Raw genomic sequence first — 18,436 nt, forward strand, 5'->3', positions numbered from 1 at the left:
TTGCAGTCAGTCTCTACAGGAATCTCAGATGCACTGCTTCATACATTTATATTATCATAACTCAGTCCTCTCCCCCAATGTGTTTGCTCATCAGCCCCTGGGGCCTATGATGCCTCAATGAAACTTTTATGAATGTGACTTTTTTTTCTGTAGCGTTCTTCTGTATTGTTGCCCAGTGATCAGTCTATATTTTTTAAAATACAGAATAATCTATCTCCTAATAAAGAAAATAGAATATTAAGTTCAAGTTCAGGAATGAGTACAAGATTCAAAGAACAGATAACAGATTTATGAGAACAGATGATGCAAACAATAACACTGAAGTACTGAAGGGGCAGATATTTGTGCCCATGGAAAGAGATATAAGAATAAATGAAGTGAACAGAACTATAATATCCTAAAAGGGAAGTGGCAGGAAACATGTAAAATAGTAAAAACATTAGCCAAAATTATTGAATAGTCAACAGCAAAAAAGTTAGACTCTATCAGATAGATGGCAGGAAGAAGAATACCAAACAAGGGGAATTTTAACCAATTTAAACCTGTGTTTATTCAGCACAGGTAGCTAAGTTGGAGAGTAGTGAACCTGGAGAGTCTTAAGTCCATAAAGACCTCTGTGATCATAAGGAGGAAATATGAAAATAGGAGTTTCCAAACAACATAGTCACTTAAAGTGGAGAGGACCATAGGTAGAATACATTTTAGCTACACACTGACAGCAATGACATTCCAAGGGTAAAAATGGTGCTGTAATCCAATCTAAAACTCACTCTATGACTCACATGGTGGTAATGGGCCATGAGTCGAGACAGAGTTGCATGAACAATGTGGGATGATCATACCAAGTTTTATAATAACACACAAACTGGTAGAATCTAGACCCTCTTTGAACAAACATAAATTAAACTGATCTATGCAAGTAAGGAATATGTGATGCAAGTCACCTATCTTTAAACAATTATCCCTCTGAAATTTAAAAACAGAAACAATCCAATCCAAGCAGGAATTAGAACTTCATTATAGAACAGCTTCAACGCATGTTCCTACTAGGACATTTGGGTTCTATAAACCCTAATGTGGCAATTTGCTTAGTGAAATACTTACCCTATCTTTTGTTGTTTCTCCAAAGATTTTTTAACTTTTCGAAGTCTGTTAGCCATGACATGAGCTTCCTTATCAGCTTTGGGAGGCCTTTTCTTTTCCTCTTTCTCCTCTAGGAAATCGCAAGCATTCTCAGCACATCCTTCTACAGAATTTAATTTAAATCTGGAAGCAAACAAATATGTACTTAAAGATATATTATCATAAGATTCAGTTTCTCCATCTTTTCTGGCTGTGTATTACATTTCTCTTGGCTATGAACAATGGCTGAGAAGAAGTAGTTATGGAAGGGTTTAAACTGGTTCACAGTTTGAAAGGACACAGGTACATATACTGGGATAAGAGTAAGCATGGCAAAAAAGTAAAAGGCAGCTAGTCACATTGAATCTATAGGCAAGAAGCAGAGCAGATACAGAAAGCAGAATTAGCTCCAAGACTTCAAGGCTTGACCCCAGTGGCCCTGTGTGGTGGTTTGACTTGAGAATGGTCCCCACCGGCTCATGTATTTGAATACAAAGTCTGTAGTTGGAAAGGATTAGGAGGGGTAGCCTTGTTGTGGAAGGTGTTCTACTGGGATCAGGCTTTGAAGTATCAAAAGCCCATGCCATTCCCAATTAACTATCTCTCTTTGAACCCTCTTTTAATTATATAATCTCCTAGATCATTTGAAACAACAACCATTATATCAAACATTATTTATACGCTGTCATTTCTGTACCACAGATGAGGAAATGGAAGTATAGATTAAGGGGTCTACTACACATAAGTATACACAGCATGTATGTAACTGAGTGTGTCTTCTTATCCATGTCTCTGGTGGTGTTATTATGGTATTATTTTTTATGTCATACAGGTTCTAATCATTTCTGACATACTGTATCTCTTCTCAAAAATCTATGTTACTTGAAAATAACTGTGCTTCCTATGTCTCTCTGATACAGAAATACATAGAATGAAACTGACCTAGAAATTGCACATCAGCGATTAATATTTTGTACCACTGAACTACACATTCATGACTTTGTGATTTTAGTTACACCACAATTCTCAGTATAGTTGCAGTCATGGAATAGTTGTCAATCAATGATATGGCTAAAGGGGAGAGCAGGAGAATTTCTGCTGAGGCCTGCCCTTGAAATGTATGTCCTTAGGCACATATTAACATTTCCAACCTCTAAACCTCTAAACACGGTCCACACTCTTTTTTCCAGACGTCAGGGACAGAATATTGGGGCTATCGCTATACGATAAGCCACTAAAGAGTAACTATCACACTGCATGTAAGAAAGGATTTTCATAGTTTGTCTTATATAATAATCCTTTATTTCTTTAAAAGGTATGAAGATAGAACTCCACACGTAGAATTTTAGTTGTCATATTTTGATACCTTATGAACCCACTAGTATTCTTATGATTTTATCTGGGTACCTCTAGAACCTCATTGTTTCCCGAAGTCCTTCCCTCCAAATGCTATTGAATGCCTTCCTGAAGTCAATGTAATCAACATATAAGTCTTTTCCAAATTCTTCATATCTTTCTGCCAGTTTCCTCAAAGTGAAGATCTGATCTATTGTGCTCCTATTAGCTCTGGATGTGCCTTGGGTCTCTGCTAGGATTTCCTCTCCGTTCTGCCCTTGATCCTTTGCAGGAAAACGGAGGAGGAGAAGCTCTTGCTTCTGTGGCACGACAAAGTAATGCTCCTGTGATTTGATCAGTTCAGATTGTCCTTCTTCTTGTATATGTGAATTATGACTCGGTGCTTCCATTCTGTGGGAATCACTTCATGTTATATCTCTATGAAGAGTCTGAGAAGTGCCTCAGCCCGCGAGCCTAGTGTAGCTGCCTCCAGCTCCTCTACCGTGATGCCATCCAGTCCACTCCTGGGCCCTTTCTATATTTTGCTCTCTTAATAGTTTCTTCTATTTTGCTCCTGTCAATATTAAATATTTCTTCATCATCTCTGATGTCCGAGTGGCTGCCAAAGTTTTTCTCGTTGTAATCTACATGACAGCTTTAGGATCATTGTATAGGGTGTCAAAGTATAGTCTCTATCTTTGCTTTATTTCCCCGGGTTCTGTTAATAGATGATCTGGTCCATCTTTAATCACTGGAATCTGAAGAGCATATCTGGAAGTTATCTGTCTGACAAGATGTGTTTTATTATGGAGTCTAGCCACTTCAACCTCTTTACATAGACCTTCTACATGTATACATACATACATACATACATACATGTGTGTGTTTGTGTGTGTGTGTGTGTGTGTGTGTGTGTGTGTGTATACAGTGCTCTATCCTTTTTCGCTCTTATTTCGACTTCCATGCACTGATAGTTGTCGTGTTTTGCTGCCTGTGGATTCTCTCTTCATTTACTCTTTCGTTTCCTTCTTTCTCCCTCCAGGTTGATTGTATCTGCAGTAAGTCATTCTACTGGTGTTGCCCTTTTTGCATGATCCATCATCTCCTTTGAAGGCTCCTGTACAGCTCCTTTGGTGTTCTCCCATTTGCTTTCTATATTAGTAAAGGGTTGTTTAATGATTTCCCTCATCCTTTTTTGGGCAGTTCTCTTCTACTCTCTCTGTACAGATGGGTTCATGTGTTGTTTACAATTGATCTTCCTGTTTGTCTTGGCTGGCATGCCTCTGCTAAGTTTCAGCTGAATGTTGACCATAACAAGTTGGTAATCTGACCCAAAGTCAGCACTAGGAAATGATCGGCTGCTTTGGATGCTAGATACAAGTTTCTTGCTGTCCAGAATGCAGTCAACTTGGCTGTATGTGCATTTGTTAGGGGATTCCCACATCCAACATCTTGATGGTTTGGAATGATTGAATTTTGTGTTAGATACATACAAATCATTTGCATAACAGAAGACAGGCAGTCATTCCCCTCTTTCATTACCTACAATGGTGCACAACCATTCACTGTGTCACAGTTTTACAACCCTGTGCATTGTTCAATCCAGGGTGAAGTGTCCATTTATAATGTCATTGGGTCTTCATCCCTATGAAGCTCCCTTGCCATGTACTATTTATTCTAAATCACCGTGTATGCTTTTCACCTATTGACCAATTTAATTCTTTCAACAAGATAGAGGAAATATTGCATATGCTCATATGCATGTGAATATATAAATGATAACGTATTGTTTTCTGATTTCAAGACTGCAGTTAAGCTCTCAGACGACTACACAGAGAATGGCTCTTGCTTCTAATATCCATGGCTATACTTTGAAGCGAAGCAAAAAAAGCTATATAAATTATTCATGGCACAGAAAAGAGTTTTCTCTGGTCCTACATACAAAGACAAAAGGAGCAATTTTACTGCAGTCTCCAAAAATAATCAAATAGGACCTTGCATCACACGCTACCATTGTTTCTGAGTTTCTATCCCTAATGAGGATTCATTACTATATGTTTCTGTACATGTTCATAAGTATTGATCTTTATAATACAATGGTTTTATTTATTTGATGATTCTATAGATTGAAAATAATTTGAACTTGTCTCCAGTAAGTAAAGTATTTTCTTATTGTTACATAGATAAATGGTTAATCTGTATACTTTTATCCACTAACTAAATTATTCTTGGTGCCATTTTATTAGAATTAGATCCATTAAACTAGTACGTTCAATTCTAAGTTACTACATTCTATAGCATGAAATTTGGCAGGATATCGTTGGCTCTAGGTCATATTTATCATTGCAGTTAGTTTAAATTACCAAAATATTTCATCAATCTATATTGCAGTATATTATAAAAACTTACATTTTATGTGGGATGGTGATACTGATGGTTATGTTCAATGGGTTCTGTGAAGAACCAAGATCTGTACTGAAAATTATTAGTAAAACCTATAACAAACAAACCAATAGTTTATAGTATAAAAAATAAGGTATCAAATTTAATGAAGAAAAATTAATAGAACATGGTGTGGGAGGTACTTTTATCTATGTGTTACTTTCATTGGTTAATGAATAAAGAAACTGCTCTGGCTTGTTCAGAGGACAGAACTTTGGTAGGAACGGAGTATGGAATGGAATTCTGCAAGAAAGAAAGCAGAGTCAGACAGACAACATGGATTCGCTGGAGACAGACGCTGGGAATTTTACCCAGTAAACCATTGTCAGGTGGCAATACACAGATTAATAGACATGGGTTAAATTAAGGTATAAGAATTAACCAACAAGAAACTAGAGCTAATGTGCAAAGCAATAATTTAATTAATATAGTTTCTATGTGGTTATTTCGGGGCTAAGCTAGCCAGGCAGCCAGGATGAACAAGCAGGCCTTTCCCTCAACAATTGGAGCTCCAACATATGCTAGCTAAAACCATGTAAAACCTGTTTATTTAGGTAATATTATATCCTTCTGGTGTCTTTAATGAAGTTGAAGAATAGATAGATAGTTATAGTTTTTTTTAGTTAAGATAAGAGATAAAGTAGATATAAATATTGTAACTGCAATTCTTGCTTGATAACTGTTTTGTTATATGTGATTTTACTATGTTAAAAACCTTCCTTTTTATTTAAACAGAAAAGGGGAAATGGCGTGGGAGGTCCTTCTGCCTATGTGCTGCCTTCATTGGTTAATGATTAAAGAAACTGTCGTGGCCTGTTGATAGGGCAGAACTTAGGTAGGTGGGGAAGACAGAACTGAATTCTGGGAGAAAGAAAGCAGAGTCAGAGAGATACCATGGATCTGCTGGAGAAAGACACTGGAAGTTTTACATAGTAAGCCACTGCCACATGGCAATACACAGATTAGTAGAAATGGATTAAATTAAGATGTAAGAATTAACCAATAAGAAACTAGAGCCAATGGGCCAAGCCGTAATTTAATTAATACAGTTTCTGTGTGGTTATTTTGGGGCTAAGCTAGCCGGGCAGCTGGGATGAATAAGCAGGCGTTTTCACCAACAAGAACACTGAAAATATTTTTAAGAACTTAACTAAAACTGGGCATAATGGTAAATGCATGTCTACATTTCCAGCAGTGTGGAGGCTGAGGCAGGAAAGCCAGCCTTGACACATATCAAGATCCTGTTTCAAACAAACAAACAGAGCCAGAAAAACAAAAAGTAGAAAAAGAAAATTTTGTGGTTTTAAATAAGTCATGCGATTTTGACAAATGAATGAGAACCCCATGTAGTAATAAATACTAGACCATAGCGGTAACATGTATATAATTTCCTGCACCTTAAAGGAAGGAGCCTAGCATAAATTATGTCCCAAGGTTAAATGACTTACAGAAAGAACAGCGCAGGCAACTTATCCATTTCCCTGAGTTTCTCAACAAGATGCGGAAAGAAGTCCAGCATTCGTCCTGAGTAGTCATGGAAGTCGGGACTCAGCTTCTGCAGCACCATTCTAGCCTGTGACAGTGAATGGAAAGCATTTGTATTAAAATGTGCACAGCAAAGAGAGAAATGACCACACAGACTAAAATCTCTTTATTGTTGTTTAATCCTTGTTTTGTTGTTCTTCCAACTAATCCCAGGAGAATAGATGACAGGAGTGTCGCGAGCCACAGCAAGACACACACAAACCACAGACTCAATAACAAACTTCTGATGTACTGTACACCACACCTGCAATTGTTTGCAACAACACAAATCTGGAAGGAGGGGAAGGATGGATCAGTTAGTGATGCTGTTTCCACTGTAGCAGGAGAAAGGAGCCCCCTCCATGCTGCATAGGCAAGCATAGCCACCCTGACTAAGAGGTTTTGAATGACCAGATAAGCACAGGTAATGTAGCCTAACTATAGCATGTTTCCAAATGAAAGAAAGAACAAGTCAAGGTACGAGGTGGGGAGAGATCACATGAAAAAAACTCTCATGTATGCTCTTCCAAAAAAATGGAAATCTCAATTTTTGATGATAAAAAAGACTATAAGCTTAAACAAAATAAATGTATAAGCATATAGTTTCGGGGTGAGACTCTAGTACTTGAATAGTTCTTAAAATGTAAAATAAAAAGCATACAGAATAAAATCCCAAAGACAGCTGCATGACAGGAACATGGAACACATGAGCTCACAGCTGTGTGGATACCTGCCAAGGAGTTCACAAGATCAGTCCCGAAGTAATTTCAGCATAACTGAGGAGGGGCTCAGAGAGTCTCACCCCAGCTGAGGAGCCTCTGCCAAAGATGGCTGCTGTGGGAGGGGACATTTGGTGTTCTTCACGTATGCTGATAGGCTGCCCACATTCCAGTGGCCGGCCCCACACACACTCACACACTGGAAGCATTGAGTTTAGGAAGGAACCCGTGAAGTTGAAAAGGAAATGGTAAAAGGGCTACGGGAGGACTTGGAGGGAAGAATCGGGGAGTGAATTTGAAAACATTATACACATGTACATGAAATTCTCAAACAATGATTTTTAAAGAGAATTAAACTTCAAAACTAAGAAAAGAAGAAAAGAAAAAATGTGTTTCAGCTACTTGAGTCATCTCTATGCTGCCAAAACCATCAATAATCCCAAACACAAGCCCTGTATTCTCTCCCATCTGCCATCAAGTTCCTGAAGAACCCATGGTCTCTTGCCAAGTTTTAGGGCACTCTAGAGAAAAGAGAAAAAAAAATAAGTCTAAATAAACATTGAAAACTACAAGGGAGAGATATGGTATTGTTGGTTGAATGACAAAACTCAGGACAATAAAACAGAGTGCTTTGCCCAAAATACATAAAATTACCTGCTCCTCATTCCCATTTTTAATCCAATTTGTGAATTCTTCCTTTAAGCTCTCTTCATATTTTCTAGCATCCAACTTTTTAATGACTATTTTGTTCTTTAAATGAGTGAAGTTCTCTGGACACAGGTTCTGGAAAAGAAAGACCACAGAATTCTATAAAAATAAGTCCAGAAAACCTAAAGGCATTTCTCAATTATATTTTTCATTGACAGTTTTATAATCTCTTAGGCTACAAGCAGCTGGGCTTATCTTACCTCCCTGTACCTTCTAGTATATAGAACTATGTGTGAACTCTTCAAAGGCAAAAGGACAGAACAAAAAGGCTTCCAAGGAAAGCAACCAGCACTCAGCACACAGAGAACAATGTGAGAAGAAAAGGAACTGAGGGTTAGAAACCCAGAGTGGGAAAGGAGACCCAGATACCAAACTCTCTGGGAAGAAGAAAGAAAGGACATTTTCAGGAATTAACATAAAACACCATTTCTAGCCCATTTTATTGAGAAGGTATAAGGTAATCTGCTAATCATTTTAAATCACCAAATGTAAGTGGTAGAAATGGTGACCCTGTGTTTCTGAAGAGCAATGAGAGTTCAACCATAACAGCGTGGATTCCATGAAGATTCATTACCTGGGCCTGGGGCCAACTCTTCCAGACCTGAAGCATAGCATCATATAGCTGGATGCTTTCTCGAGGTGAAAAGGCAAGGTCAAAAGGGAATCCATACTTTTCAATCTATAATTAAAATAAAATCAAACTTATTAATATTTTATTTTACCTACAGGGTGTGAATATTTATAGGAAATGTTTTGATCAATAAAACTTAAAAATGGTGAAGGTTGCATTGAGATGATTGTCTTTTATAAGATAATTTTTTAAAATTATGTGTATATGGGGGAGGTTCTTCCCCCTACCCCCAGGCCAAAAGCGGGTGGCAGATCCCCTGGAGCTGTAGTTATAGGCTGCTGTGAATCACCCAGTGTGGGTGCTGCGAAATAAACTCAGTTCTTCTGCAAGGTCCTCTTAGCTGCAGAGACATTCATCTGCACCCAGTCCCAAAGCTAGCCCTGTGTTCTCTTTTTAATTATCACTTGAGAGTCACTACTTTTGCAGTAAAACTAAAATGAAACAAAAATAAATCCAAGAATATTCATAAGTTTTCAAATACATATCTTCTATTGGCTCAAAGGCTTAGGGATGCTTAAGTTTCTTACCCTTTACACAAGGTTCAGTTTTCTCATTTCTAAAATAAAATATTAGTTTTGTTCTTGTCACTAATTTATTGTGAGAAATAAACTAGATAATAGATATGAATCTTAGCCATATGTCTGACACAGATTGGTTTATCATCCATTGATATGGTTTATCAAATAGTTTCATGCTTCAAAAGTATTAAGGAATTTAACAATTCTATGGTCCAAGCTGGGACTCAATCTAGTTGATTGATTCAAACTGGCAACCTGGCAAAAAAGGAAAAAACTAAACCAATCTAAGCAGAGAATAAAGAAGTAATAGTAAATCACGATATACTGGTATTCTATCTTTTTGTTTATTTGTAAATACAGGAGTTACTATACCACCTGTGTTCTTCACATTCAGTCCACACTGAGCAAGAGGCAGCAGTTATTTCAAGTGTTTCCCAGGGCTGACAGCTCTCCAGACAGCAGCAGCTGTGCCTGGATGGCATAATAACTGATGGCAAAGGTCAAACAAGGCTTCAGTTTGCCAGAAACAAGACATACATGGCTGAGGGCAAGCCCTTGCTGGTGATCCCTTGCTTCAGTGGGGTTGAGGACAGCTTATTTGTACTCTCCTATTTTTACTTTTGGGAAATTCTGATCTAGCCACAAAGGAAACAGACAAGTAGATGATTCTTCTCTTTATGTTGCCACAATTTATTACATTTTGGGATATTCTAAGCCAATCAGTTCTTTCATTTAATCTAAGTATAAGAGAAAATATCCATATTTTTTTACACATTTAGAATTTACAATCACCTCTAGTTTTGTTCTATAAGAAATGACCTATGTAAGTACATGCTATGCACATGGTCGTTAAAATTTATTTAACAATACTAAGTCTACCATTTACTCTATATTTTTGCTACCAAATCTTAAGACTCATACAACAGCATGACCATTACAGAAGTCACATAGGGTCAGACCGCACTGTAACTACTCTATTGTTTTTCAGTTACTCCATTAATAGCTACCAAGAAGAGAGGGAGGCACTTGGAACAAGCTCTAAACAAGTATACTTGAAGCTGTTTAAAGACGGCATACATACCTTAATCACTTAACACAAAATGAGTAATTTTTAGCTACTTTTAAAGACACTGAATAATGCTGAGAATGTCTCATCATGTATAGTCATCATCGAGGGTGTGAGGACACAAGGAAGGAAAGAAGGGAAATGGAAGAGAAGAAGACAGGGAGGCAACAAATGGATTTCTTTGTTATTTATGACTGAATTAATATCTATATTCTTAGTATTAGTTAAGGCACTGGATTTCTTTCCTATTTCAGTTGAATTTGGAGCTTAAATTGGGATATTACCACTTTTAAGAGAAACTTTCTTCAGAAACATATTCCTAGAAAAACTCCATATTTAAATTTATTTCATTCCCATTAGAAGTCATTGCATTACACAGTCAAATACTGTCATGTGGTGCTCATGTATATATGATATATATATATGAACATATGACTTATATTAGCATGTATACATGATATTCATGGTGCATCAGCATGTATGATAGACAAAACTTTCATATCAACACAGAATTAATCAATGAGTCTTAGATTACAAATGATTTACACCATTTGCTTAGTGCTATAGTAGTGACATAGCTGTCCATGTCTCTCTTCCATTATTTGTAAAATGAAACTGTAGTGGGACCTCCATCATACAACTGAGGTAGTTAAAAGGTGTGAAATGTGTGAGTATTTTAAAAACATAATTCCAATCAGCTACTCTTTAAGAACAGCTAGTATTCACACAATAGTGTGTTAGTACCTGGAGAAACGTGAGATTCATCCTGCAGTCATTATTTCAGAAGACTAAAAGGCAAGGTTTCCATTGGTCCTCCTGTCTGTTCTTATGCCAATACTAGGTTGTTTTCATTACAGTTCTGTAGTAGAGTTTGAGTCAGGGATTGTGATGCCTCCAGAAGTTCATTTATTTTCTAGGATTATTTTGCCTATTCTGCTTCTTTTTTGTTGGTGTTTTTCCATCTGAAGTTGAGTATTATTCTTTCAAAATCTGTGAAGAATTTTGCTGGGATTTTGATAGGCATTGCATTGAATCTTTAGATTGCTTTTTATAAGACTGTCATTTTTACTATATTAATTCTACCTAGCCAAGAGCATGGGAGATTTTTCCATTTTCTGGTGTCTAAGCCTTTTAACAAATAGAATTAAAATTAAGGAAACATAATATAGTATCAGAATGTACAGTATGCTTCACTTTTCAGGTCTTGGAGGAAAGAGAAAGAAATGTCTATAATTTTAAGTGCCAATGAAAGTTTAAATGAACCTTTCAAGGGAGTGGAAGAAGAAAGAAAGAAAGGTATATGCAGTAAATGGAGAAATTATCACCCACTAACCATTCAATAGCCTTGTAGGCATTATTTCAAGGTGTCAGCATTGCTGAGTTATTACCAAAGAGCCATAACTCGATTGTCATAACAATGGGAAGCATGTGTTTCTATTTAAGATCATACACATTAGTCATGTTTTCATGTATGAGGCTTTTTCACATAAGGCTGCAGCACTGAGAGGAAAGGCTAAGTACTGGCCTCGACACTTCATTAGTGGTATAGAAGTGAGTTACTTAAGAGAGACAGGCAAACATGGATGCTTAACAAAGGCAGATAAAAGGAAAATGAGCAGAAATAATGTTCCCAGGCTAACAAAATCATCAAGTAAAAGTGTTTAGTAATTTTTAAACTTTGAGGATTCTGATTTTCTCATGACATTGAGAAAAAAAAGGAAACGAGAACACGGTTGTTCATTCCTTAAACCAAAAGTTTAGTGTTCCCTCTGCATTCTAGCATCAGGCTGCACTTCGAATGCAGTCTGCGCAGCATTATACTTTCAGCTGCTAGCTACACAGTGCTGTTCCATGGAACGGCTGTGGCAAAGGTTGCTACTTACATGATCTATGGTTAGTGCGGCACATGGGTGAAAATGATTAAAGCAAACTTCACCCTGTCTCACAGAACATACGTGCTTCTCTAGGTCATTGTATCTCTCTCCGTAGATCACTGAAAGGGGAAGAGTGAGATTTCCAAATTATCAGAAATGTGGTGAATGGAATAACTTTAAAGCAAATAGCCAAACCAAACAAAAACAAGGCTATACAACTACACAGAGCATACATACCAAGTCTAACTTTGTATGACTGTCTGGCTTGCCCTTGGTCTTTATGGTGATTGCCACGGGAGGCAGCATTTTTTTTGGAAAAAGTTGTTTTTCCCATTGCACTGTCTACTTGTTTCCAGTACCTCTTTACTGACTGGAGCCACCTTTAAAGATAAATATAGTAGTTATTGATTTTAACCAGTAATGTGCGAATGGTTCATGTTTCAAGTGCTTTGGGATTATTTTGAAAGCTGTAGAGTCATTAGAAGATGGGAGCTGCATACAGAAGTCAGTCACTAGCAGTGGGACTGTGAAGAGTATTTGACAACCAGCATCAACCATCACAAAGGTTATACTAGCCAGGGGTTCTTATCTAGATCTCTCTACTTCCTGTCTGCTGCCATGTAAACAAACTACCACCTCAGCCTCCCACTTCCATGGATGAAGCCTCCCCTCCTGGCCTTTCCCGCTATGACAGGCTGAAATCTTTCTAAAACCATGTGTCTAAATAAAGGCATCCCTCCCTTAAGGTATTTTTTTTACATCAACCCCAAAGTAACTCATACATTATTTAAGCAGAAAATAGAAATAACTTACATGAAATTAAATACAGAAAATTTGTGTGTCTTAAAGTTTTTACAGAATGAAATTAGGTTTATCATCACATAGTCTGAAATAGAATTCTAGCTTCCTTACTATTAGCTCTGAATACTTCATGAATCATTTAATATTTCTGTGCCAGTCTTTCATGTTTAAAAATCAACAGACTTGTAAAACTACTATTATCTAATAATAACAATGGAAATAGTAGCACATTTGATATTGATAATATTTAAGATAAATTACTATATGCAAAGTACTTAGGAGAGAATGTGACACACGGGAGAAGCTAAGGGATGTGTTGTTATCAGTGCTCAACGTTTAAGTCCATAGGTAAGATATGTGACTTTCCATTAATAAAGCTTTGCTCTCGTTCTAAATAAATAAATCTTTAAAATATGATGATCTTGTCATCTATAGATAAAAGTATCATTCTATCATCTTTATTTACATTTCCTAGTAAAGAGGGTAGAGAAAAATAAAAGAAACATGTAGCTATCATTTTATTTTTGAGATATGATATAATACTTCCTATTCAACTACAAATCTGATCCAAGGTTCACTGGGTGTTGGTGAAGCTGCCCAGTCATTCCTGGCTGCTCAGACCCAAAATCATTACACAGAACTATATTAACTAAAACACTGCTTGGCCAATCACTTAAACATATTTTTAGCTAGCTTTATGTCTTAAATTATCCTATTTCCATTAATATATATTTTACTACAACACTCATGTTTTACCTGTAAAGTCCTGTGGCGCATGTGTCTCCTGCAGCGTCTACATTGCGTCTCACTGACTCGCCTTCTTTCTTCCCTCCCAGCATTCAGTTTACTTTCCCTACCTAGCTCTATTCTGCCCTATCACAGACCAAAGCAGCTTTTTTATTCATTAACAAATAAAATAAACACAAAAATAAAATGATAGCTACATATTTCTTTTATTTTTCTCTACCCCCTTTACTAGGAAATGTAAATAAAGGTGATTTATTTAGACCAAGAGCAAAGCTTTATTAATGGAAAGTCACATATCTTGCCTTTGGGCTTGAATGTTGAGCATTGGTAACAACACACCAGCTGGGTATGTCTTTGTAGAGAGTAGCCAAGACTTATCAGAAAGAACTAAACAGACAGCAGTTTGAATATTTAGAGAGTGCTATGAGTGAACCAGAAAATGAGGTTAAGTCTAAAGCCCATAAGAGATTATGAAATTCAAACTATCAAAATAAATAAACATTCTGTGCAAAATAGAACCGAATCCATACTCAGTAAGATGCTCAGGGTTGCTTATGGTGGCTGAAAGGGCCAAAAATGGACATCGGATCGTGACAAGGAGATGCTCCCAGATTTCTGCTCCAATTTCTCCACCCAGACAATGAACCTATAAAAGAAAAGAATGTTTTCAATCCACTGGTTAGTTTTAAGAATGGCAAGTTAAAATAACATAAGGAATCTTAAATTGGTCATAAGTATTTCCCATCACCTTTAATGAACCACACCAAGTTTAAAGAAGTACTAGAGAAATCCAGATGGATGACATATTGGCACTTGAATTTTTCTTAATATTTTTAACTAGTCTAATCTACCTGTCATTTCTTTTTATTTTGATTTCAAAACTTTCTTTCAGGCCTATGTATTTCTTGACATGTCTATTGGCAATCAAAACACCACACCTCAGTCACAATACAGTACCTTTGTGACTATTGTTGTAACTGGATACTGCATTCTTGACATCACAGATAAATATGCTCCAAAGATAAGTTATATCTAGTCATGTCTCTAGTTGATGCTTTTCCATTCCTTGTGGAAAGATTTTGCTGACCATCCATCTATTCCAGAGTGGTCCTCCAGCCTGCCTTCTGCCATTTTGCAATTGTGACTGACATCTTGATCTTCACAGGAAACATTGCTGGCAGCTTGTAAGCATTTCTGCTCCCTGAGTTAACTTTTCTCTCTCAGTCTGTATCTCACATCTGGATAACTCTAGCACTGACACAATGCCTGCCTCTAGGGTGGCATTTTTCAAATGAGATTAATTAAATGAATACATGACCAAATTCAATTAGATGAACAAAGGAATCTTGGACATAGTCTTAAATAAATAAGTTAAATTCAACTCCTGGAAACAAACTTTAAAAGACTTACTATCTGGTAAACAGTTTTACATACATGTGGAGAGATGCACATATACATATTTTCTATAGTCCGTTTGATTTTGTCTTGATCAAATAACATACCATTTTGCTAAATATTAACTTTAATTTTTGCAATATTTAGCAATTTTCCTTGATTCTGGAAGAATAGACATTAGCCTTCAAAGCCTTTAGCAGTTGCCCACCTATAACATTGGAAGAACTGAGGTGTCCAATATTATATCCTTTCAGAGTTTGGAATCCAAGCAACAACTCAGTGTTCTACATTGTCTTGTACTTTTAATAGTTTAAAAATTTATATATATGAGTCTTTGGTCTACATGCATATATGGCCTTGTATTATTTAAATAATATACAAGTTATTATATACAAAATATATAGGTTAAGTAAAAATAAGCATAACAAATCAGTATTGAAAAAATAAAAGCACAACTTATTTAGTCATTTCAAGTCTATAACACAAAGCTGGGGATTTGGGACAATGGTGAACTTGTTCAATGACCTGGACTTAATCTTCAGGACGACAAACTATTTATAACAATAATAATAATAATTTTTATTTTATGTATTTATTATTATTATTATTAATGTTACCTAAACAAAGTAAAAATTAACTAAATATAGGTTTCCTTTAGTCTTTTTAGTTTAAAATCCAAGAATAAAAGAATGTACTTTTCTATGGGGTTAGCAAGAAATCTGGCTCTAGAAAAATTCCCAGGAATCTACAAGGTTGACCCCAGCTAAGACCCTAAGCAATAAAAGAGGGTGCCTGAACTGGCCTTACCCTGTAGTCAAATATCACCATATTTGATGATTATCTTAAATATCACCATAGCACCTTCGTCCAATAACAGATGGAAACTGAGGCAGAGACCCTCATTGGAGCACTAGACTGAGCTCCGAAGGTTCAGTTGAAGAGTAAAAGGAATGAGAACGTGAGCAAAGAGGTCAACACCATAAAGAGTTCATCTAGTGAAACAGTTTACCTGAGCAAATGGGAGTTCACCAACTCCAGTTGGACTGGGAAAGAACAAGCAGAGGATCAAACTAGTCCCTCTGAATGTGGTTGACAATTTTATGGCTGGGGAAGACTGAGGGGTCACTGGCAGTGGCACTGGGATTACTCTCGACTGCATGTACTGGCTTTTGGGGAATCCTATTCTCTTTCAATGTATACCCTGCTCAGCCTAGATGTAGTAGGGAGGGACTTTGACCTTCCATAAAACAAAGTGCCTTAGGATTAGAGGGGGTGGGGTGGGAGGGTGTGTGGAGGGAATGAGAGGAGCAGAGGGAGTGGGAATTTGTATTGTTTGTTTTAAAAAATCTAATAAAATAAAAAAGAATACATATTATCTCTGAAAAAATGAAAATATACTTTTAGAACCATATTTGAATAGGTTATTTGTTTTCCTTTAAGATAATGATGGACAGAATTATTTCTCATTACTTGCTGGAGCATAAAACCCTTTGCTTTGGAGAGTGGACTGGATTTCCATTTTTGTGTCATGAGTTTAATTCTGTTCTCTCCACAACAGTATCACCATTGAAGACCAGTTCTTCATGCATGCAGAACTCTCACCATTACACACTATTGATTCACAACAGAAGTGAGACAAGAGGATGGTTCAGCTAGGGAAATGATCAGAAGATAATTGACTCCAAATCTGAACTCCATCCAAGAGGCTGTTGTCCCAAAGCAGCAAAGGCATAGAGTATTTATGAACAGTAGGAAGTTAGCCTGAGTTGTAAAATCAAGCCTACCTCATCAAATATGACGTATCTGATCCTCTTTACCCAGCTTTGGCGATGAGGAGACAGTAGCAGAATTTCAAAGCAGGCAGGCACAGTAACAAGGACCTAAAAACAGCAGCAGGGTGTGAAGTAACACTTAGTATGTGCATAGGGATAAAACTACATAAGGCAAAGCTTCATGAATGTATCTTCTAATAATGAAGATCTGATACTACATCTAAGAATTGGATTCATTGCATGTGTGATAAAAGTTTGAACCACATGAAATTTCAATTTTCCTGGGACAAGATAATAAAATATCAAATTTGAAGTACAGATTCTTGTTTATGAGCCTTCCAACTGTGTCCAGCTTTGAATGGGATGCATATTGACCTCTTTCCAAACCCAACAATCAGAAAAGGAAATGGAAAGATCCAGAGAGCCGGGGGAAGGCATAGTGTATTGTGAACTGCTGTCTTCCGAATCAGGCATGGCAGTTCCACCCATGAACTCAAAGTAATTGTGCCTATCTCTATACAAAACCTGCAGATCAAACCAGTCAAAATTCCAGCATGAATAAGGAATCACTCACAAGGCCACACCCCCACAGAAGAGTTATTGGCAGGTGGTGGCTGCTGGGAAAGAGACATGATACTGGGAAGTCTGTGAGTTGGAGGGAGGGAAGGTAGGTAGAAGGAGAAAACAGGGTAGGTGGATTTGATCTTAAGACACCTCAAACACATATAAAATTCCCAAGTAATAAATAAAAATATGTTAATTAAATAAATACTTTAATATATATACATATATATATATAAGAATCAAGTCATTAATTTTAACATTCTCTTTATTTTTATTTTTTATACAAGGTTTCTCTGTGTAACAGTCCTGACTGTTCTGGAACTCATTTTGTAGACCAGGCTGTCTGCAAACTCACTGAGATCTGCCTGCCTCTGCCTCCCAAGCTTTGAGATTAAAGGTGTGTACAACCACCACCCGGCTTAATTTTACCTATTTTGATTCTTTTCAAATCTAACATGAACAAAGAATTTGTGTTGGAAGGTATTTCTTAGAAAGACAATTCCGGTACCACGTTACCAAATCCTCAATATAATGTTCTATAAACATGTTTTATCTTTCATGTCATCCTAATTATTGATCTGAAAATTCAATAAGAAAACTACAACTTCCTTAACAACACATTCATTAATTATAACACAACACTTTTAACTAAAATGAGTATCTTTAACAAGAGAAAGTAATTATGATAATACTTTGCTGTCCACTAAGTTTCCATAGTTTGTTAAAAATCTTTGAATCCTTTTGAATCTCATTGTAAAACAACATGATAATGAACCATAAACTAAAATCCTAAATCAAAATGAAAGCATCTTTAAAGAAAATGAGTTCTATTTTTAACATTATTTAGAATGTAAACAAATTTATATTTTCACTGAAGCAGTTTTGTCCTTCACAAATTCAAAGAATTTGTGAAGACATTAGATTTCTAGTAAAAAAAAATACAACATTTACAACATTGCTATATAATCTGATATCAAGTTTATTAAATAGAATGTCAAACCTGGCAGTTCAGGGCATCATGACGATAATCCCTTGTGAAAACGCCACACACAACTTGACCAGCTGGCAGAATTTTGGTGTAACGATTTTGAACAGTTGCTGCTACTTGATTAACAAGTGCCTGATTGACAGGAAAACAGATGTATTAGGTACATAATAAAGTGGATATCAGTGAAAATTAATGGAATGATGGAGATGTTCAAAACCATATTCTACTAT

General features: G+C 36.5%; 2 protein-coding genes across 4 annotated transcripts in view; both read right to left on the reverse strand.

Moving 5' to 3' along the window:
* LOC125413989 (putative ATP-dependent RNA helicase DDX60) overlaps positions 1–18,436 on the reverse strand; it is a 337,410-nt gene that overhangs the window by 33,520 nt on the left and 285,454 nt on the right. The window lies entirely within an intron of this gene.
* LOC146890638 (putative ATP-dependent RNA helicase DDX60) overlaps positions 1–18,436 on the reverse strand; it is a 100,769-nt gene that overhangs the window by 31,606 nt on the left and 50,727 nt on the right. For both annotated transcript variants that reach the window (XM_087900926.1, XM_087900924.1), the window contains 9 exons: positions 18,219–18,338; positions 16,667–16,762; positions 14,018–14,133; positions 12,177–12,319; positions 11,949–12,058; positions 8,425–8,529; positions 7,797–7,925; positions 6,348–6,472; positions 1,105–1,266 (listed from right to left, as the gene is read on the reverse strand). In XM_087900926.1, the coding sequence (XP_087757052.1) occupies positions 1,105–1,266; positions 6,348–6,472; positions 7,797–7,925; positions 8,425–8,529; positions 11,949–12,058; positions 12,177–12,319; positions 14,018–14,133; positions 16,667–16,762; positions 18,219–18,338 (1,106 nt within the window). The remainder of the gene's footprint in view (positions 1–1,104; positions 1,267–6,347; positions 6,473–7,796; positions 7,926–8,424; positions 8,530–11,948; positions 12,059–12,176; positions 12,320–14,017; positions 14,134–16,666; positions 16,763–18,218; positions 18,339–18,436) is intronic.

This window comes from Myodes glareolus, chromosome 23 (assembly GCF_982192425.1).
Source record: "Myodes glareolus chromosome 23, mMyoGla1.1, whole genome shotgun sequence".
In the NCBI taxonomy this organism is placed as follows: Eukaryota; Metazoa; Chordata; class Mammalia; order Rodentia; family Cricetidae; genus Myodes; species Myodes glareolus.